The following is a 23,303-nucleotide window of genomic DNA, read 5'->3' on the forward strand; positions in this document are numbered from 1 at the left end:
ACTAGAAAAACGGGCCGTAAAACCTCTGTACCCTCTGTATCACAACGCCCTACGCTATCGCTTTCCAGGAACAATGAAGAAATAGGGCCAAGGACAAATGCTGATTCTGACTGTGCTGCTGATGCCTGAAGCAAATGTCTCTACCCTCCCTCCATGCTCTTTCCCCTTCCTCAAATCCACTTGAGATGCTGCCCGCTGGCTTTTGCCCATCGCCTGCCCAAACCACGCCTGCTCTGCACTGCCTGTACATCCCTGTTCCCAAAAGGTGCTTGGACCTTGATGGAGGGTCTTGGGAAGCTCCTGTCCTTCCCATCAGGAATTGAAATGCACCTGGATAGTGTGTTCCCAGCCTTTCTCAATATTTCCGTCCTTAATGTGTTTCTGGTGCCCGTGTGAGCCCCATCTAGAAATGCCATTTGGTCAGACACTGCATGGTAAATACAGACCTGCTTTCCTTAGCTATGTTCCTCTCCTGACAGACCGGGCTGCTCCAGAGCCCTCGGGCAGCATTATTGTCTTTGTAAAAGAGGCACGAGTGATCCCCCAAGCACGAATTCGGCTCCGATCACCACTGGGGATTTCTCCACTGAGAGCTGAAAGCAGGAGATTCCCCTGATACAAGAGCAGAAGACCCAAGTGTGCCATTTACATTCTAGGAATGCAAACATTTCCATGGAGAATGACAGCCTTTCAGGCTAACAGGAAAAGCTGAATTATATACAGACACAAACATTTTGGTATAGTCGAGTTTTCCTGCCTGTGGAAAATTAACCTTCTTATCCAACAGAACATGCTCTGGGTCATGGCAGTGAGCAGATGTCTATAATCTCCTGCACGTGGAGCATTTCCATAGCATCAGAACTAGCAAGAAGTAAATGGGGAAAAAAAAAGAGAATCCCTGAATGGAAACAAATGGAAAACCGCCGTGGCTGCGTTCCACAAAGTCCGTTCTGCAGCTGCATCGCTGCTCCGGAACAAAGGGAAATGTAATTATTGTTGTTTTGCTTTCATTTCCCATTAGCAAAGCAAAAGCCAAGTACAAGTGGTTGTTGTTTCTGCAGGAGAGAGCTGGCCAAGGTGAGCAGAGGAGGTCACACAGGAAACCTACACCAGGACTATTTCTTAAGCCTGGGCAGCTCATGCATCCAGTAAGCAATATAGCAGTAAAACTCACCAGCAACACTTTGCTACGGCAGAGCTGAGCGCAGGCTTCTCACGTTCCCTGAGGATAAGACTCAGCCACAGCTGCAGGGGTAGGGCAGGACTCGGCTGCTCTTGCTGTCATTGCTGGGGGGACATCTGCTGTTGTCACAGACCCCTCGCCCTGCTCCCAGCCTTCCTTGGTGGCAGCAGCAGCCGGGGCGCGGGCACGCAGACCTCCTGTATGGCTGTGCCTCTCCTTAGAGAGGGACCTGTCAGTAACCACCACATCTCCCAATCCTTTCTTGAGGTGGAAACCCCCAAGGTGGCTGCAGATCCAGCCTGGGAGGCAGAGGAAATGAAGCTTGCCACAGCTTCTCCCTGCAGCCAGGCATTCCCAGGTTCATTTGTGGGGCCGAGGTGATTTGCCATACAGGTGGGTGCTCAACCCGTAGTGCTGCTTGCCTCGGTTTGCTCCTTCTTCCTTATGACAGCAAGAAATGAAGCTCCTCATTCTGCCTGCCTTCTTTCTTTACGTTTTGGAGGTAGTTCTTTGGCCACAGAGGTGTAAAGCTTGCACCACTTTCTTATCTGCTTACAAAAATCATCACCGTGGATAGAGAAAAATAAATGAACAAGAATTGAATAAGTAGGACAGATACAAGCAATAAAGCAACTGAGGTGCAGGATGAGTCCCACCGATCTGCATATAATGGAAAGTACCAGAACCAGTATAGCGCTTGGTGCTTGAAGGTACAAGATGTGTGTTGCGGCGCTGCAGGGTCTGAGATGCTTCTGCTATGGAGTTGGTGCTGATGTGGAACCCCTTCTCAAGGCAAACCCAGGAACGCTGGGAGTGGAACCAAAGAGAAGAGTTTACCACTCTGGTGACAGCAAATCATTGAGTTTAGTTGCCTTTGTGTAAGACTTTGCCTCAAAGCTGTGGTGACCATTGCCCAAGGGAGCTGGCAGCGACGGGCAGCAGGACTCCAGAAAGAGAACCGAGTTCCCTCCATGCGCGCAGGCAGAACGGCTCCCACCGAGCCCAGCCAGTGTTTGTGTGGCTAGAAAGGGGAGGAGAGAGGGACAGCAGGGTGACCATGAGGCAGCACTGGGCCCTTGTGGCCAGGAAGGCCAATGGTACCTGGGGTGGGTTAGAAGGGGGTGGTCAGTAGGTCAGAGAGGTTCTCCTGCCCCTCTACTCTGCCCTGGGGAGACCACACCTGGAATATTGTGTCCAGTTGTGGCCCCTCAGTTCCAGAAGGACAGGGAACTGCTGGAGAGAGTCCAGCGCAGGGCAACAAAGATGCTGAAGGGAGTGGAGCATCTCCCGTGTGAGGAAAGGCTGAGGGAGCTGGGGCTCTGGAGCTGGAGAAGAGGAGACTGAGGGGGGACTCATTCCTGGGGATCAATATGTAAAGGGGAGGTGTCAGGAGGATGGAGCCAGGCTCTTCTCGGTGACAACCAGTGATAGGACAAGGGGCGATGGGTGCAAACTGGAACACAGGAGGTTCCACTTGAATATGAGAAGAAACTTGTTTATGGTGAGGGTGGCAGAGCCTGGCCCAGGCTGCCCAGGGAGGCTGTGGAGTCTCCTTCTCTGCAGACATTCAAACCCGCCTGGACACCTTCCTGTGGAACCTCAGCTGGGTGTTCCTGCTCCATGGGGGGATTGCACTGGATGAGCTTTCCGGGGCCCTTCCAACCCCTGACATTCTGGGATGCTGTGAAGAGATGGGGCTTGTTTCTTGTTGGAAGGGAAGATTCAATATTTCCCTTCTGGTCTGGAAAGGAACGTGACTTAGTGGGGCTGATATTCAGTTCTCAGCACCATTTTGCATTAATTTCCCTCTGTTCTCCACGCGAACGAGCACCCATGTCCCAAAGCCTCAGCAGCACTCTGGCCACGGAGCAATAACTCCTTCACACTTACACAGAGGACATGAGGAAGATGAGATCTAACGAACAGCCTCACCTGTGCGTGGGTGGAACGTATCCACCATTTGTATGGTGTCCATCCCACTTAACGGCTCAGCTTGAAGTTCGGCTGGAAAATGGAAACCGGAGGAAGAGCTCTGCATGGCAAAGTGCAAAATCCCAGACGTCTCCTTCAAGATGAAGTCAGGAGTTTGTAGATCACCAGGCAGCACAACAAAGGAGACAAAACCAGCTCCTGGTGCGGCTGCTCTGCTGCCATTGACCCAATGGGCTTCTCCCCTCATTCCTGGGCGCACGTCTCGCTACTCGTGGCCAACAATCCCATGAAAAACCCACAAAGGACCATGCTTTTTGTCATTAATATGATCTTTAATAAATGGAATAATGCACCATTTTACAGCAAGCCTTTTCTTTTAGACCTAAAGAATAGCCTTTTAAATGTTCTTAACCAATGTCTCTGTATCAATACAATCTCTTTATTTAGGTTTATATATAACAAAGCAATTCTTACAAGTATTCATAGAAAACTCTGTAGTGGCTTTAACGACGTCAGCTTTCATAGTGGCATCCACAGATGATTAAAAAACAAAAATTAGCTTTTTATTTCATACTCACACTGTTCCATGAAACACAACTTATACAGCATAGCAAGAGTATTGGGCAGCTTATACAAAAGAAATAACTGAAAGCAATTATTTATAAATTCATACATGATATTTCCTCAGTCATTTGAGAGAAAAACCAAAAATACCCGTTAAGGAAAGGGTTCTGATGAGATTCCGTATTCTAGGGTTTCTCCCCTCCTCCCCAGAAGGGCTCGCTGGGAAAGTGATGCTCTCTTTACAGTCTTTCGTAAGGAAAACGGCAGCTCCACATCGCCCCTAGAAATCAGTCTTTGCCATGTTCATTTTCCTCTTACTCTGCGTTAGGGGGAAAAGAACAGGAATTGTCAAATATGATTCCAGCTTATAGAAATGTGGCTAGAGCACACTTTCCTCTAGAGACAAAAAGCAGACGGGAAACATGACATACAAACCTCTTTAAATACATCGCAACAGTGTGGAAGAGAGAGAAGAGCCACGAATCAGGCAACCCAGAAGGGACCAAGCAAAGCCAGCTGCAACTTGCACTCACTTGTTTGTTCTTGGGACTTTTTACAACCTACGGAAAACCTTTTCTTCCCTTCTGAATAACCGGGACTGAAGTGCGATAGCTCACGACACGGTTCTGAAGCACGAAAGTGAACCAAGTGCTCTAGAAAGAGACCTCGCACATCTTTGCTGTCTCAAAAACCAAGTGAATGGGGCTACAAAAACTGCCTTGGCACGGGGAAGTTATAAAAGCCAATCGTTTCTGCTGTAAAATAGCGGGCAAGACGTGGTGTGCGTGCTCCCGAATTCTCTCCCATAGGCTCGTGCCAAACGCGGCTCCCAGGCCGGTTCTGTCCCCTGCACCAGGGGGATTTCTGCCACCAGCTCTGGTCAGGATGGAGGAAACTCCAACCAAGAGATCGGATTTGTTGCTATTTCGCATCAAAACTGAACCTCCGTGGGAGGCTGGGGTCAAAAAAGCATGTATTCCTACAGCTGCAGGTTTATACGGTGACGTAGAAGCCTAAAATGTAATTGGATTTCATGGACTGAAATGCTATGTTTAAACGGCAAACGCATCCCGAACTATGGCTACTACATCAAAAAGCCTTGTAAAAATCATCACGGATGGCGTATTTCAGGTTATCTTTTGAAGAGAAATACCTTAAATTCCGCAGCTTCCCATCACGTTTGTGCCGAGCATTCCCAGCTCTAAGTCCGCGGGTGGCAAGGCTGTGGTGGGAGATCCCGCCCCGCGTGTCCCCCCTGATCCCCATGGCCGCCACGGGCTCATGACAGCGTGACAAAGCACACCACACCTGCCCCAGCGCTACCGTCTGGGGCCGCAGCGCGCAGGATTCAACCCTGGAATTCACACACGATGTGCCTATGCACCTAAACGCATTTAAAAAGCTCATTTAAAAAGGAAGTTAATATATTTACCTGTTAAAATGGATAGTGGGAGGCCACACAAGAAAACCTAAACAATCCGAATTTCTGCACAACAAGAAGCTGGTCGGTCTGTAATGCAACTTGCATAGACTAATCAACCCTATTGCAATTTGCTTTGATAAGCTGCTCCAAATTTGCCAATTAGACATCAGGTCACGTATATACTACTACGCCCAGCAATTATGAGTTAAACTCAGCCTGCTTCAGTAATGGGAACTCCCATCATTTTCATACAAGTAAAAATTACAGCATAATGAATTTTTCCTGTATTGACTAAATACGTGGATTTAAAAATCCTCCGTAATTAGGCTGGAACCTCCCATAATAACGTTTCAATGACAGAATGGCTGCGATCTTTTGAATACACGCCAAAAATGTATCATCTGAACGTTGGCTTAGCCAAGTTACACTAGTGGACTATTGTTTGTAACATTTAAAGAAGGAACAGCATCAGAGTAAAATGCACTGGACACTCAAACTAAGGATGCAAAACACAAAGAGAAATGTTCTTGGTTTCTTGTAGCAATGTCAACATCAGTTGGTTTTCTTTTAAATCAGGAATTCCTTCCCCTTTAGCTGTGCAATTTAAGGCGTTGTTAACAGTAATTGTTTCTCGCAAGAAGCTATAAGCAAACTCAGGGCAAGTGTTGCAGATAATATGACTTGTAAATATCAGTTTTAGGAGGAAATGGATCCGCCGGTCTGCTCGGACCATCAGAACTTGCATTCCGCACCCCGCGTTGTGTGATAGGAAACAGAAAAGGAGACGACGCATCCACCTAAGCAACAATTCTGGCTTCTGCTAGCACGGCGCTTTGTAAAACCAGGAAGATTGTGGCTTTTGGCTCATATATACAAACATCACAAGTGTTTGCTCTAATATCTTGCTTGAATTACATGTTATAAATAACTATCGCAAATGTTCTACTCTCGCCTATTTGGCAGCGGCACAACTCATAGGTATTTACACTATCATTCTATTTTCATTTTGTTATATTTATCTCGTCTGCAATATAAATGAGAAATTGATAGAAAATTATCAACTTTCATCGTTATCCTTTTCTCTTAAAAGAAAAATAACACAAAGAAATAAAACACATTTGTCTCCCCTGTTTATAGGACATTTATCAACTATCCACGTGTCTGATCCGTAGAATTCTCTCTCTTACATGTCATTTGTTTGGTTACGGATGATCCCCCATGGTATGAAGTATCATTCAATATCATTTAATTGACAGAGCAAGTATTCTGTGGAGATTGGATTTTGTGCTGTAAGCAAAAAAACAAACACAAGGGCATTACTAAATTCAGTATTAAAACCAAACTGCTAATCCGATCTCATCCAGCTGTGCAGAATGACAATATTTTAGTACCTACTTAAGAGTTTGTTTTGACTGACCCTTAAAAATGAACAGTTTCTCTCTATTTAATCGACATGATCCTTTGTGATCAAGTACATCTTTCTGTCATAGCTCAAATTGTATTTATCCATGGTAGATTACAAAGCCGATGCTTTCTACTAATGATAACTCATCCCCAAAGGCCTTCCAGCGAGCGACGGAAATAAAGGCAAAGAAAGTATTGTTTGCTTTAAGAACATTTAAGGAAAACTGCAGAAGAACATGTTCACCTGGTGTTAAAATGACTTTGATTGCACTGAGCGTGAAAAGTTGGGTTTCTTACAAAGGCTTGGCCTGCAAAGCCAGGCTTGGCAGAGCAGAGCAGAACGCAAGACCCTGTTCTCGCCCCAGAGAGTTTCAAGTTAGACAAGAGTGTCCTAAATCCACTTTCCAGCCCATGTCCTAAATGCCAAAGGATGAGACGTGCAAGGCAAAGCAAAATGTCACGGGACAGGAGTGAAAATGTCGAGCGACAGCGACCCTCAGAACCCAGCGTTCCCCGTGACGGGACGGACATCTGGGACAACATCTGGGGGGCAAGAGGACATGGAACCCCCAGAGCGAATGAAAAGCCAAACCAGAGAAAGGCTGTATTTCTGAAGAGAGGAGATGTATATAAATATATTTATACGGGCACGTAACAGAATTACGACTTGAACCGGAGCTCTCATGGCTCTTCTACACCTACACTTAAGCCAAGTCTGGGTTTGTAGAGTTATCTCTTGGAGATATCTAGGAGAATCTAAGAAACGCTAAGCAGCATTACACGAGAGAACGAGCGCAGCTGAGCATAAACAAGGGAGTTTGGAAACAGCAAGAACCAGATGTGTTCTGCAACTGGATCGTCAGATACAGAAGAACAGGGTGGGCAGTTTGGTAATGATCGAACAGCAAGGAAACAAACGGGTTGGCAAGTGCAGAGCCCGCGGAACAGACCTTCTGCCTTTCAACATCGCCACGTCTCGCATCAGCTGAGAAACCATTCCCGGTATCAAACACTGACATAGGCAGTCTTCATCTAAATAGTTTTTACTGAAGTGTTTTCAATCACAAAAGAATATTTCTCAGGTGGAAGGAGGTGCTGACCAATAAGGAAATTCATTTTCTTTCCGCAGACGGTAAAGCCGATGGTTTTAAAAAGGGTAAGGTTTACTTGAGATGCTCAAAACCAATTCTTCTCAATAGATAGCACATTCACGCTTACCGACGCCTAAAATCAATGTGCATACAAACTGAAAGAAGGCTCGAAGCAGAGGGAAAAAACCCCAGCCCTCCCGCGCCAACACTCGTAGCCATGAATTTTAAAAGCATGCAATAAATTTCAGCAAGACGATTGAGGGTCTCTAAAAACTCTGAGGGGAGGACGAGTTTCAGCTCAGCAACAACAGTCCCTTAGGACGCACCTACCTGCAGAATACTCAAATTGATTTCACCCCAGATTGTCTGTAAGGAGGTAAATCAGGGAAGATTTGGGACTCGTTACAAAACTGGTTTGTGCCACATAAGATTCATCATTTTTCCTCTGTGTAAACAAAGTACGTTGGCAACCTGTCTTCACTAGAGCTTCTCAGTATGACAGTGATTAAGATTTCTGAATAAAATGTGGTTTTCAGTGTACACCAGTGATCTAAATAAGGTTTTACATAAATACAGGGGGTGAAACCGCACACACAATAAAATGGAGAAGATGGCTGACACTGTTTCCTTACATTTGTTCAACATTTTCTTATTCAGAACTTCACGGGCTGGCATCTACTACTATGAAGGAAACACATTTTGCTTTGGAAGGATCCAAGGAAAGGTACTGAGCTCGGATTTTTTGTCGTCGTTCCTTTTTAAAAGCCCTTTCAAGCCGGGGAAAATTCACGTGTTGTCGCCTCAGAGCACAATGTGACGGAAGCAGCCGCTTTGGGCTGGCTACGCCTGCAAAGTCCGGTGGCGAGCGGCCGACGGCTCAGTTGTCGGGGCAAAACGAACCAAAAGGGAAGGGGAATGTGTGGCAGTTTCAGAAAGACGCTTTTCAATAAAGCATACTGTGAACTAGAGACTATTGCACATTTCAACATGACACAAGAAAAACAGGGGCTCAAAAGAGAATACACTTTGTAACATAGAAATACACAGACTAGCTTGTGCACAGAAATCAAAACATGGTTACGAGACACCACTGCAGTCAAACCTGTCTTAGAGTCTGCTTAGGATCTTAGTGACCTTAAGAAACTGGTCCAAACTGATTATCAGCGATACGTTTTTTTTGTTACTTTTTTTAAAAAAATATTTTGAGACCACATTTTTGATACACATATATATATTCTGTGGTCAAAACAGATGGACTTAACTTTAGCGATACTAAATAAAAGTGCAAAAAACGTTCGAAAAACCAAAACGAAATTAAAAAATATGGAAGCATAAGCTAAAAATTTTCTGCATAGCTGAAATCTATTTAAAGCGAGTCCTTGGTAGGGGTTGCCGACAGGAGGAGAAAGCAGTTTTTCCAAATGTCTTCTGCGTGTTTGTCTCAAAGAACGCAAAAAAAAAACCAAACCAAACCAAAACAACCGAAAAAAGGTCATTTCTGGGCATTTTAAAGTGTTTCACAGGCAGTTGACTCCCGCGTCCTTGGACACCATGGTGGTGGCGCCGCCGCCCTCGGCGAGGTACACGGCCGTGCTGGACTTGGGGGGCAGCGGCCGCTCGCTGCCGTTGTTGTTGACCTCGCAGGGCAGCGGCTCGGTGGAGATGACCCACGTGGAGGGACGCCAGCGCTTCAGCGAGTACGGGGTTTTCACGCGTTTCTTGATCTTCTCTCCTGAGCCCGATTTGCCGTCCTGTGAGGAGTCACCTACTGAAGGTGAAACAGAGCAGGAAATGGTATTAGGGGGAAGGTAAAGGTGGAGTGGCAGGTCGAGGGTTGTTATCCCGCAAAACAGAACAAAAGAACAAAATCTTATCAGACAAAAGCGACCGCAGCAGAGGCACCACAGGTATATCGGCTACAGCAGCTGCCAATAAAACAAGGGGTCAGATTCTGTTCTCTGTCAGAAATTAGGCTGAGGGAGCTGGGGCTCTGGAGCTGGAGAAGAGGAGACTGAGGGGTGACTCATTCCTGGGGATCAATATGGAAAGGGGGGGTGTCAGGAGGATGGAGCCAGGCTCTTCTCGGTCACAACCAGTGATAGGACCAGGGGCAATGGGTGCAAACTGGAACACAGGAGGTTCCACTTGAATATGAGAAGCAACTTGTTCCTGGTGAGGGTGGCAGAGCCTGGCCCAGGCTGCCCAGGGAGGTTGTGGAGTCTCCTTCTCTGCAGACATTCAAACCCCCCTGGACACCTTCCTGTGGAACCTCATCTGGGTGTTCCTGCTCCATGGGGGGATTGCATTGGATGAGCTTTCTGGGGCCCTTCCAACCCCTGACATTCTGGGATCCTGTGATACTTCACCGAAGTAATTTGTAGTACCTTGAATGCACATTGGCATCAAACAGCAGAATGAGCATTTGACATTTGAGGGGCTTTTGCAATCATTGTATCTTATGTTACCTGTAATGGGAGGTACAAAAAACCACCGCTACTACAGGACGGCAAAGGCTAAACTTTCAATAGCATAATTAAATCACAGGTCCCCTCATCCTACCTCACCTGGCAAAGCCTTTCACATGGAGACAAAACGGCCCATTCACTGTCAAGATCCTAAGTCAGGATTTGGTACACTGGGTTGCAAAACTGTCAAAACCAACCTTAATCGTGGTAAAATTTCAGCGGTAGAAATCCAATTGTTAAAAAATCTTTCACTTTTCATGACCTTCAAACCCTTTCTTCTAACTTAAGCTTCAATTAAAGAAAGTTACTGCAAGAATCTTTTTTCCTTACCCCAATAAGATTTCAACTCAAGTCAACATGTTAAGACAATTTTAGAAATTAAGTTTTCCTACTTAAAAGGAAGGCTGAATATTCGACTACACTTCTTGGAAGATCTGCTCTGGTTTGTTTCTAAGCCTTTTCTTTCCAAACATACCTGGCACCCCAGATTATTTCACTAGTATCACAGTGTCTGTCCCAACATAGTCAGAGGTTTGCAAGCACCTTTCAGAGACAAAGAAATAAAACACATTTGTCTCTGCTGTCGATAGTACAGGGAAGAAGCAGGGAATAAAGCAGGGAATAAAGCAGGGAATGCCCAGCCATCCGTCTGAGCTGGGATCATACAAATCAGTCGCTTTAAAAGTAATGAAGCGTATGAGGAGTTATTATAATAAATTATTTTAATCAATGCCTCTTAGAAGCAGCTGCTCTTCAGAGAATGAGGAAAAGGAAAAGAAGCTATAATGTGGCCAGGAAGAAATAGGAAGCTTTTTCAATTTGCTTTGCAGCTGCCAAGGTAGGTGCCTGGCAAGGAATAATGATGGCTAGAAATCACTTCCTAGAGCCAGAGCAGACAGGTTATAAATGGGCAGATTTATCGCACATATGTGGAAGGAAGATAATGACCTAGTTGATGGAGACAGGGGTTTATCGAGAAGATAGAAACTGTGCTGATAGAAATTAAATTTATCTGGGATTTAGTAAGTATGCTTTGAGGAGGGATAGGAGAGACAGAAGTATCTTCTATACAAGCACATATACGTGGTTATCAAGTAAAAAAGCGTCAGGTTAAACCGTTCCCATCCTGCAGACACTTACACTGCGCGCTACTGCTGTCCAAAGCGTTCGTGGCTGAGAGATCCAGTGAGTTGGGCCTCTGCGCCCTCCTGGGCTGGCTCTGCCCGGGGTTCCTGGCCATGCTCGGGACGCTGACCGTGGCCGCGTCCTGCACGGGACAGGGGTTGCTGTTGTTGTTGTTGGCGTTTGTCCGGCCGCTCTCCAGCGGGCGCTCCCTCCGGTCGACCAGGCGGTCCAGAACGCCTTCGTCATGGCCAACCTGCTGCTCCCGCCTCAGCAGGGGCTCATGCTCATCGGGGCTTGAGTTAATATTCAGTCGACTGTCCTCTCCGCTGAACTGGTTCTGAAGCATCTCCTGGGCCCTCTGCACCACCAGGCTGGCCGTCTGGCCCGACGGCACCGTGCCGTTGGCGTACTGCGTTGTGCCCGCGTGGGGGTTCGCGCCGTGGCCTCTTCCCGCCACTCCGTTCACGGTGACCGTCACGACGTGAGGCTCTGCAGTGTTGATAGTGTTCATCTTGGCGACGCCTGTCTCCACTTGCTTCAAGTTGGATTTGTGCTTGCCACCAAATTTTAACCGCGGCTCCTTTGTTGAATTTTTGGTGTTCAGGGGGAGGCTGGTAGGCCTTTTCGGAAGGTTCTGTTGCTTGGGTAGAGGATAGACCTGAGCAGATGGGACATCGGGAATCAAACACGCCTGACCGTTGCCAGCTTGCGTGAAGTCCTGCTGTCCTGTCACCTCTACCGCAAGTTTTATCAGCGGATAAAGCAAGCTGGAACTCGTGCTGCTGAGCGGATCTGGCCCGCTGAACTGCTTCAGTGAATGTTCCATCAGATTCTCATCAGAGCTTTCCTTCAGGTTCTTATCCACTTCTTTTGGATCCAATTTATTTGTCTCTAAGTCCTCCTCTGTGAGCTGCAGACAAACAGGGGTGGGCCCACCCGGCTGCAGGACGTTTGTAGGATGTAAGTTTGTTTCATCCGAATAAGGCATTTCGGAGATGGTGGTCATGCCAGTGCTGGGAGTGAGGCCAGTTGTGTTGGTGGTGGTGGTGTTGGTGGACAAACTGGTGACGCTTGTCTCAGGACTAGGGATGCGGGCTTGTGCTTGCTGCCGCTCATAGTTAATGGAGTTCCTGTTCTTTTCCCCCGAAGTCAATGGCGTAGTGGACACCAAATGTTCAGAAGAAATGTTCTTCACGATGCTGTCAGTGTGGTGGATTGAATCCTCAATGTAGGAAGAGGAAGAGTAATCCGGATATGGCCTTATCTTGGATACACGCTTATGATGCGACAGATTCCTTTAAGGAAAAATAAGTGATATTAAGACCATAGATGTAAAAATCGCCTAATATTATGATGCCTCTCATTTAAGAGAGCTGAATGTCTTTTCCTTTCTTTTCATGCATAAACTAAGGACAGATACAGTACCAAGTGAGATCTTTCAGTAACTCCCTTGAAAAGTCCTGAGCAGTAGAAAATTGTTTTTGCTAGGACAGCAGTTTTGTGATGGGTTTTATCTATACAACTAAATCAGACAACAGGAATTTTCTTCTATTTGTCCAATATGCTGTCGGTCCAGTTCCCTGCTCAGGAACTGTTCTGGTGGCAGAGAAGCGATGCTGAAGGAGGGCGGCAAGAACCCAACATAAAAGATGGAGAAAATGACACCGGGGAAAAGTCACAAGGTCCTAAGCCACGAAAAAATCTATTATTTAAACAATTTAGGTAGTCTACAATTTGAACTTCATTTTTTTGATTACTGCCACATAGAGCAACATTGCTCTTCTCTCAAAGCCAGATCTCTAGTGTGTACTATTAAGCCCTAAGGTCAGTTCTGCAAATTCTCACTCCCTCTGGATTATACATAAGCAGAGAATGCGCATCATCTCTCTCACCGGGGTCAGAATAACCATGGCTTAAACGATGGCCCTGCGGTTCTTTAACTGAAAAGCTACAGGATTGAGAATCAACGATTTCCTGAACTCTCATTGCCTGCAAAACAACAGTTTTTAGAAGAACGTTTTAAAAAAGAAGTCACGTGGCTGACACCAAACCTTTGCTCGTCTTACCGCTCGTTCTGCATGGCAGTCGACATAGGGTTGACCGTGGGACTAACGGATTTATTTCTCTCCCAAATCATCATGAGTTCTGCCATCCTCTCCTCAGCACACTGTGCCGTTAGTCGAGCTTCAGCATCTTGATCCCAACAGTCTTCGATTGTTTCTTTGAGAGACCTCACAGCCTGCCAGGAGACAAACAAAACCCCTTGATCCTAAATTATTTTGCCTTTATATTGTGCTTCTAATTTACTGGCTTATGACAGCATTCTGTATGCATGAAAATAGACACAAGCTGGTGAGAAAGAGAAACGAAAGAGACACATTTTCATTCAAGCTTATTTACCCTAAAGCCAGCAATATGCAGGACTCATCCTACCACACACACCCACCAACCAGGAGGACAATTATTGAGGAAAAGGTACATTCCTGGTGTGGGTGCAGCCTCCAGCCAGCCCGCTCTGACGAGTGCACGCTCAGCTCTGCCCTGCGTTATGGAAACGGGGTACTAAGGACCGAGGATGCTGTGGCAATGCTGTCGGCGTTATCCTCATAGTACAGCTCCTGGTCCCTGCCTCGCTTCCCTGTGCAAACACCACGGCCTTGCTCGTGCCATCGCGCTTTTCTTCCTCTGCTCGCTGCTGTGACATCGCAATGACCGGGGAATCCACCCGCGCTACGGGACGAGATTATTGCTGCCCTCTGGGATGGCACTGTGGGCGGAATGGTGTGGCCAGAGCTCAGGAGCCCCAAAATGTGCTGCCGTATGGTCAGCGGCCAGGACAGGAGACAGCGGAGGTGGTGAGCACCCAACGCTTCGGCTTCCGCAGCACCAAGTGCCGAGCACAGGCAGACACGGAGCGGCCCCTGCTGCCAGTCTGTGGACACATGGAACATCCCACATAACATCACAGAATAGTCTGGGCTTGAGCTGGTCACAATTTCAGTCTCTCTCTAAGGCAGCAGATGCCCTGCTCGGTCTGGTCATTTGCAAGACTCTCCCCTACAGGTTTCAGCAGCAGTAGATTTACCCAGTGTTTAATTTAGTGTTGTCTGTCCTCCAGCAGATCCTTTCCTTTTAATGTTTTAAGGATCATCAAAGGAGCGTGGTGATTGACGACTGTGTAGATAGTTCACAAAACTGAAGTTCTAAAGCTTCACGTTTACCACAGTAATGTGTTTTCTATTAATTTCAGGTCCAAAGAGATCTGTACGAAAATGCACTATTTACAAGTTCTAGCACTCATTAAAAAAAAAGACAGAAGGGACAGAAAATCTGCATTATTCTATTACTCCATTAATATCCTTCAGTCCTGACTGCTGAAGTCGAACTTGGGCCCTGCTTTGGCTTTGGATAACGAGACAAGAACACCGCTAACCTCCCAGCTCAGTTTACAGCCCTTCAGTTATTTTTTCACATCATCTGCTCAGATTGTTGACTTATACTGTGAAAAATAAACTGCTCTGAAGGTCTGTATCACAGCGCACACATTCCAAAAGCAGACCTGCTGCGTAGGTAATCACAAATTTATGATTCCACATCTTTCGAGTGCCTTAATTATGTGACCTAAAAAATAAAACATGGCTTTTTATTTGTATTTCTCAAATGAACAGGGTAAATACATTTCTCTAATAGATGGATTTGCATGGAAGTGTCATAACCCAAGGCGTCAGCACAGCTTTAAATCACAGCCCAAAGTCTTTTCTCCGATGCGTTAGACAGGAGGGGTCAGAGCTGGCCCTGGGGGGGTTCTCTGAGCTGAGTTTTCTCGGGTACCTGCTCAGGTGTTTTCCTGGACTGCACCGGGGGGACCGGATTGTTTGAAACCCAGGAGAGAAATACAGATCATTTTTCATTCTTCTTCTCTCTTAAAGAAATGGTGTAGATCCATTCTTAGAGCTGGACTTATAATCATTATTCTTTTGCATTGTTGCAAAAAGAAGTGCCAACACAAAGAACACGTTAGGCAGTTTGATATGGCGATCATTGAGAATAAAGCTGGAGTCTATCAGCTTGTGAAAATGGTAGTCTGCAAAACCAGCCTTCTTGAACTGTTTTAGTCACAAGTGTCTCCAAAAAGAGCTGTTAAGCCTGGTTCTTCCAACATTGCATTTGCCAGTATGGCTACAGTTAAAACACATTTCCTGTGTAGTTTGGGTGTGGATCTTCTTTTTCCTCCCTCCGCCGACGGGCCGGCCAAAACCGTCTAATAAAGAACCTCTCCATGAAGCTCACAACTCAGCTCCAACACGTTTTACGACAGAGTTAATCCCGGAGGCGACGCTCCGCTCTGTGTTCACACGTGTTGGCGGGCACGGCCGAGGCCTCGGGCTGCCGGGATCCCCAGCAGCAAAGCCTCTGCAGACCCAGGGGCAGAATGGCAGGACGGGAATAACTAGAAGGATCTTATTGAATGAGAGTCAAATACATTATTTTCATACTATCAAGCTCCTGTAGCTGAAAACAAGTTCCCAGGTGGGACCCAGGAACTGTTTGCATCTCGTTTGGCTGTAATAAAAGACAAAGCACCCCCACGGAGCCGAGGGGACTGGCGTTACCTCAGCTTTACTGCAGATGAAAGAAACAACCTCCTGCCCGACTTGCCGTCGCTTGTTGGCCTGCAGCAGCAAGCGAAGCTCCAAGCCACAGCTACACTAATTCACTACAACAAACAACATTACGAGGCTCATAGTCCCGAAAATCAAAATTGCAGAACAAATGAAGCCATATAAGATTTCTACTGTAGTTATGCTGAAATGATTGCTAGAAGCTGCAGCCTCTGCAAATTCCGAAGACTATACAACTTCAGCAAAAGTTTTTTACAGTGTTTATAGATTTGGGGTTTGGAAGAGTATATTTAGGCTTTTGCCAACTATTTTAGGGTGTTATTAGTTTATAAAAGGTAGAAAATGCCTTTATGTTTCTCATCCAGAGAACAGGTTTCTCACCCAGAAAACATAAGGGCACTTCGTGCATAATACTATGGATACTGTCCAACAATTAATACAACACGTTACCTTCTGTGTATCACACTTCAGCATCTGATAATAATCATGGTATTATACTTTTCCTTAAAAGAAATCTAGCTTTCATGTCAATGTGTTTTTAAAAACCTTAAGTCAATATTTAAGAAGTCCAGACAGAAGCAGCTCTCAATCCTTAAATCCTAACAAAAATTCTAAAAGAAAAAAACACATTCAAAAATTGCTTTTAAGAAGCAATCGCTTTTAATCAGCATTATCTGATTAAATGATTGTTTCTTTGAAAATATTCTGTCTCACCAGACTGTTCTCCTTCCAGGCTTCCGGGAATTTTGGTCTTTGCTTCTCTCTAGACACCAGGACTTGCATATCTTCAAAAGTGGGATGGTTTCCGACTTCTGTCTGGAAAGCCATCTGGTACTCTGGCACTGATTCCCCTGTTAGCAAAAGGAAGAAAGGAAAATATATCGCAGATCAAAAGGCGGATCGAGGGCTTTCGGGTGATGAAAGGTTATATCCCAGTTGCTGTCTATCGATATGTTCTCCACTTGTCCCCAAAGTGTAACTTCAGCTGAATGAGCTGCAAATGAACTAAGTGCTGTTGAGCTCAGAGGACAGCATTCGATCCACTCCCGATGCTGTATCTTCAGAAGAGGATGGTGGCTGCGACACAATCTCACACGTTTAATTTTGTAAGTCTACTTCCTTTTGGTTTATGTTACAGGTACGGAGGATTTCCCTGAATTTTCAGTGTCAGCGGCATAAATGAAAGTACAACTGGCTAAAGGCTGCATTAAATCACAGCACTTTTCCATCCCTTCTTTCAGGAGGAAAGTCTGAAAGACACTTCAGGCACTTCCCTCAGTTCTAAGAACTGCAAGTACCGCCTTTGCCATCAGCCCAACTCTCCATGTTTGCAAACTCTGGACTATAACAATGATAATGCTCAAATTGCACTTGCCATGGGGCTTAAGCAGGTAATTTAAAGCCTTTCAGCAAGAACCATGAACTCCGAAATACCCTGTCCTGCCAACCAGCACCGTGAACACTAGATGGCACCGACTTAATGGCAAAACCATTGAGAAAACTGTTCTTCACTGTAAAAAGCCAAGCCTGGGGAGTAGCTGATAACACTTTCTACTACTCCTACTGGTTTTTCCAGTTTTTAGTTACCTGGGAAGAGGTCAGTACATCTCATAAATATCTCCCAGTAGATAAGGCCTAGCGCGTACATATCGACTTGTTTCAAAGCAGATTCGCAGTCCCTCAAGTTCACTGCTCCTTCCAGCACTTCTGGGGCCATGTAGCGGATCGTGCCCACCTGGAAAAACACAAAAGCAAAGCTTCAAATCCGGGAGCGACTTCCAAATTACATTTCTTGTGTTTTGTTTTGTTTTTTTTTTTTTCCCCTAATACCTCATTTTTGATGTTTTCTACCATTTAAGAAAACGCGGTTCTCTTCTAGTCAGTTCTAGGCTCTTATCGGGAGCCTAGTCATAATAAAATCCTTCCCCTGCTCTCTCATTTTTTGGTATGTTCCAAAATGATTTTGTCCTTTACATGCAATACTATACAGCAGAAACTTTTCCTTTTCCTGAAATGTCTCTGTCGAACACCACGGTGTGTATCCTCGTGGAGGAGGAGGATGCTGAGCGAGGAGGAACTTGTTCTCTTTATTCCTGGATTGTCAGCAAGAGCCTTAGACAACATCTATTCATTTCCACTTGGAAATACGTTCAATTACAGCAATCGCTCGGCAGGACTTGTAGGGCAGTATTTTGGCACAGGGCTGTTCCGTATCCCTGCGTTTCAAACAGCTGTTTCTCTGATTCCTTGGTCAGGAAGGGGAGATCCACAAAGAGGACCAGTGCACCGTGTGTTCTGGGTGTAGCACTTTCTAAGGGAAGGTGATTAGCACTGCAAAGCACATTCTTGGAAAGAAATAGAAAGGTTTTCTGTAAAAGCACAAAGGCAACAGACAAATATACTGAACCACTAGGGACTTCTGCTCTGTTTAAAACAGTCTCACTATATTTCAGCATATTCAGGTGTCAGTGTATTTATGCTTATGCTAGAAGAAAACAACAACAAAAACCACTCTCTGAATCAAAGCATCATAAAAGAGAAAGCTCAAGAAACCAGTTTCTTCTTTCTGCCCAGAATCCGTTCTAACCCACTCCTAGCAGATGTTTTCCCAATCTGTTCCTTAAATTCACTGAGTGATGCAAATTCTACATCGCCTTCCTCAGCAGCCCGTTCCAGACCTTGGCTGCCTGCTACAGATTAGAAAGTTGTCGTTGCTAACCTAAATTTTCCCTCCTACAACGCAACCCCATTGCCTCTTGTCCCAGCCACACTGAATGCAAACCGTTTATTCCTTTCTCTTTGTAGCAGCTGTTTACAGATTTGTCTTTGCTTCCCCAAGCAACCCTTATTCTTTCCTCTTTTCCCACAAGGGAATGTTTCCGAGCATCCCCTGTGATCCCATCCCTGTTCTTTCTCGGTTGGTCCATGTCTTTCTACGTGCACTTGCTCGCCCAGATGTTTCCACTTGAATCAGAAAACTGCAGGTGACACACAGAGAAAGGGTTGTAGGATGCAGTATGTCACCGTTTTGGAAAAATAACACCAAACCCACTAAAGAATGTTTGCTCTTCAGTTCATCCTTGCAGCGCAAGGGTAAAGGGACCTGTACCGCATCATTGCAACCAAACACACCTCGCATCCTTTCCTAACTGAGAACACTCCAGCCTTCAGGGCTGCCAGTCTAATGATTTCAAAATGCTACGTCTGGTTTTGAGTGTTCTGAGAACAAAGACAGCTTCTTCCCATCAAGGTTTCAGCCACTTCTTGCTCATGTTGCAGCGATTCCTCCCTTACGGGAATTGTTCCAACTCAGCGTTCACCTTGTAACACCAAACCCAACTATCTTGCAGTGTTACTCCCACACTAGTTTGCCTTGCTGGTGGATCTCGGTGTGCGCTCACCTCGCTGATGGCTGCGTTGTCCTCCTCACCCGGGCGCACCAGTCTGTTTCCAGTTAACTTCATGGAGAGCCCAAAATCGCTAATGACGCACGTTCCATCGTTCTTCACCAGTACGTTGCGGCTGTTCAGGTCACGGTGCGATATTGCAGGTTTGTAATGGTCTGTTTGGACACACGCAAGTGCCTGTTACTATTTGAGCAGTTCTACTGTTTAGCAAAGTGAGAGAACCTCGTTATGTCTGCTCAGCTATTACAAACATAAAATCAACTTATCTTTTAGAAAACCAACATTTCTGCTTCTTTGTTATGAGCTCCACATTACGCTATCTATAGAAAACTGACTGGCATTCAGAGTTGCACAGTATCTACACAATATATGGGTCTACTGCTACATACAGTTTTAGTGTTTGCCAATAAGCTCCTTTCCAAGGGATATTTCCGTGTGATTTTGGCAGGGGAGACACCGTGTACTGAAGCACAGAGCTGCTGCCACAGCCCCCACAGCCACTTCAAACGCTCTCACATCCACACTCCTGTGTCAAATGCGGCACCAATATTTACATTATGATTGGAATCAGCACCTATTCAGAAGGTATGCGGACAATATTGTTCCAGAGAGTCTGAACACGTTCATCTTGCAAGGGATCTGATCTTTTCCAAAGAATAATCTCAGTCGCTCCTAGCTGACACGCAATTGATTTTGTTAGTAAAGCAGCCAGCACTACAGAACCGGTTTTACTGTGGAATTTATTCTAGTCCACGAGTCCCTCCCCAGCATTCGCAGCCCAGCCGATGGCTGTCTCCTCCTTATGATGTCAGGTTTACACATTTGCTGGCTGCTGACGGACACACCTGTCTGCACATTCCGAAATGACGACGTTAAGATGAGAGCTGCAGTTTCAATGGCACATAAGAACACTGATTGAGATATTTTCAGTCTTGCACTTTTAACAGCATCTTCGGCTGACATTCTTTGCTAGACTTGATGCTTAACGTTTGGGGTACACAGCTTGGAATTTTAATCCAAACATTAGCACCTTAACAGAGAATTAATGATACCACCCTTTTATTTACCACCAAAAAGCTAACACTTCAGTGCCAGGCCATGTTCTGCAGCCTGATACATCACAGATCAGGATATCTGCTTTATAATCACGATACTTCAGCTGCTGAAATGCTGGCTTAAGCACGTAAACAGAGATATAAAGATATGAATCACTGTGTTGTCACATCCAGTGCTCTAACAGAGCATTAAGAGTCCAGCAGTATCGTTTCTACACAGCGAAGACTCAGCCTTAGACAACAAAAACCAAGAGAGATATATGATAAATAGAACTACAGTGGACTTAGAAGATTTAATTATGTCTCTTTGCATATAGAGTTCACACACAAAGGAAAAATTGCTTGGGTGACTTGTGTCTGAACTGCATAAACAAACACAGCGCTCCATCTGTTCGCTCTGTGCGAGGCAGACAGGCCGTGCCGCGGGCCTGCAGCCGCGGGTTGCCATGCTACGGCGGCACCGCGGACTCCTCGTCGTCATCTCCTACCGTACGTACTCTCGCAGACAAAAAAACCCCAAAAAGGCAGGAATCCGGTACCTGATAGAGATAAGAGAATGTCTTGGCAGCCCTTCCCAGCCTTACCTCCGCGGGGCAGCTCCGTGTGCAGGTACGCCAGGCCCCTCGTTATGGAGTGCGCCAGTCGACAAGAGCTCACCCAGTCGCTTGTGTGGAGACTCAAATATTTGCACAAAGAACCCTAAACAAACAAACAAACCTGGGTTAAAAGCATTGTCCAGTTGAGTAATTTTAAATCTTTCGGAGAGTTAGTTTTATCTATGTGACCCCGCAAGTGCTTCTGTGTTTACCCAGATGTCTTAAACCACAAAACTGGACCAAAATTTCATTGATTTCTAGTGCTGCCATTTGGTTTATCTGGAGAAGTGGAACAGAAGATTTATCGCAAAATAACAGGGATTGCCTTTTAGGAATAATGACGTTCACTATAAAACAAAGCATCTACTTGATTTACTCTTCTGCAAAAGTCCTGTTGAACAACAGAGGAAGAACGAACTGCAGAGATCAGTTGGGGTCACTGAAACATGGCACCTATGGCAGAACCCTCCACAGCCCTCACCTGCTGCAATCCATTCATGCATCAAAACCAAAACCAACACAGGTAATTCAGAATAGGAGCGAGTCCGCAGGCACCGAAGAAACAAGGAAAAACAACCTCATGTCCCCCTTTGCTTGAAAGAGTGAAAAATAGGGGATTTTTCTCCAAGAAAAGCAGAAGAAAGGTGTCAACTATGAGGTGTTCTAGAAACCAAGAGCTATGCGAACATGAGCCAGACTGCGAACTCTGGCACCCCTGAGCCGCGGCTGTCACATCGTCCCCAAGGACCGTCAAGGCCGTTTGCACAAACTGCGCCCCCACGCGTGAAGAACAAGTTGTCCAGTTGTCTCTGCACGTGTATTCCAATACAATTATGAATACGAACTACCCTGGGTTTGCCTCTTTAGATCTGTAATCTTCAAGATGGATAATTTCTTGTCAGAGCGGCCACTGAAAACGCTTTATTGTAAAATGGGTGACGTAGCATTTGGTTCAAGACAAGGTGGTGTGCACCCTCAGAGCCCGCAGGGCGGTGTGACCCGTGCCTGGTTCAGCTGCACAAACACAAAAACCAGCACTTGAAGTGACCGAAGCATCGGGCAGAACAAGGAACCCTTAAATCAACAATCTCCTCGGTGAACACACAGCCCAGATGTCACTCATGCAGGTTTGCACAAGTCATTTTTTCCCCTCATTGTTTAATATGGACTTCAATTAGATTTTGGTAATTAACAAAAAAAAAATAAAAAAGAGCCGAGAATCCGCCTAGAAATTAAAGAATCTTACTTATTTTTCTTATTATTCAAAGCTTTTGAAATAACATAAACGCTGGATTCTGAGCTACACAAGGGACGGGGGTTTGTGCTCACAACGAAGTTCAATAGAAACGAAAAGTTTTAGTCTAGATGTAGAGAGATGTGTATTTAATTATTTGCGTCACAGTCATGAGTTACACGTTATATTGGGGACATCTGTCCTGCTTATAACTTCTGATAAAAGCGATGTTTTTGTTTTAACAATCATAAGATTCTATGCGTGGCTCTCAACCGCTTTTCTATTGTTCTAAATGTCTGAGCACAGGGGGGAACAGCTCTGTGACTATTCCCTATTTCCCACTACGTTATCCCTTGCAACTTACTCAGTGCTTATTCACCTGAGCACCATCTGAACAGCACGATGATTGATAAATAAACCTTTCCTTGCTTGTTCGCCTACCTTCTTTGCTCTGAAGGCACGTTTGGATGACACCACAGTTTGGGTCAAACCTCTCTTTCACCAAGAACCACCTTCTGTGTGAAAATGTCCTGGTTTGCGTGTTCCCGTTTCCAAGGAGGAGAGGATTTCCAGGGAGAACAATGGACGGGGAGTATTTCACTGCACACGCGGTGTGGGTCACTCCTCGTTGAGCTGAGATGGTCCCAGTCTGAAGGGTGCGATTCCCTCCCACCACAGACCACGCCGGGCATTAATTACACCTGCTGGGCACCTTCCCAACCACCAGCAGATTGATTTTAGACCAATCTTGCTGTTCTTAATATTGTCTTGATGGCAGAAGCCTCATCTGTGCGTTAACGCTCGTTCCTCGGCTCTGCGACCTCTCCTCAGGTGCCATCGCTTCCAAACTGACGCGATCAACGTGTTCTCACTTAAAGGTTTCCCGTAAGATACTCTTTATATATTTGCATATCTATGTATATACATGGCCACATTTGACTTTCAACACAAGCGTACTGCCAGAGCCTGAAGCACCCTATTACTGCTATTTATTACTGTTCTGTTTCTCTTGTCCTACTGTCCCCATAACAAACCAGGCTTCAGCTGTCACCTTTACATTTACAGCTACAGAGTGAGGTCATAACTACCAAAACAACTACCAAAACAGAGACCTAATGTTTTAATACTCAGAAGTTTGAAATCTCTTAAATTATTTTTAAGTAAAAATGACTCTTCAAATTCTGCCCTTGAACACTGCCCAG

The 23,303-nt window shown here is 45.6% G+C and overlaps 1 protein-coding gene across 2 annotated transcripts in view; it reads right to left on the reverse strand.

Annotated features, from left to right (window-relative positions):
* Positions 1-3,426: 3,426 nt before the first annotated feature.
* Positions 3,427-23,303, reverse strand: part of BMPR2 (bone morphogenetic protein receptor type 2) — an 80,063-nt gene continuing 60,186 nt past the window's right edge. The window contains exons 7-13 of one of the 2 annotated variants that reach the window (XM_071811500.1): positions 20,856-20,970; positions 19,211-19,371; positions 17,397-17,544; positions 16,524-16,660; positions 13,254-13,426; positions 11,203-12,482; positions 3,427-9,362 (exon numbers count right to left, since the gene is read on the reverse strand). In XM_071811500.1, coding sequence (XP_071667601.1) covers positions 9,115-9,362; positions 11,203-12,482; positions 13,254-13,426; positions 16,524-16,660; positions 17,397-17,544; positions 19,211-19,371; positions 20,856-20,970 — 2,262 coding nt within the window. In that variant the 3' untranslated portion in view covers positions 3,427-9,114. Of the gene's footprint in view, positions 9,366-11,202; positions 12,483-13,253; positions 13,427-16,523; positions 16,661-17,396; positions 17,545-19,210; positions 19,372-20,855; positions 20,971-23,303 lie in introns of both variants that reach the window. The other variant, XM_065841473.2, reaches the window with a different exon arrangement.

The sequence above is a fragment of the Patagioenas fasciata genome, chromosome 7 (assembly GCF_037038585.1).
Source record: "Patagioenas fasciata isolate bPatFas1 chromosome 7, bPatFas1.hap1, whole genome shotgun sequence".
In the NCBI taxonomy this organism is placed as follows: Eukaryota; Metazoa; Chordata; class Aves; order Columbiformes; family Columbidae; genus Patagioenas; species Patagioenas fasciata.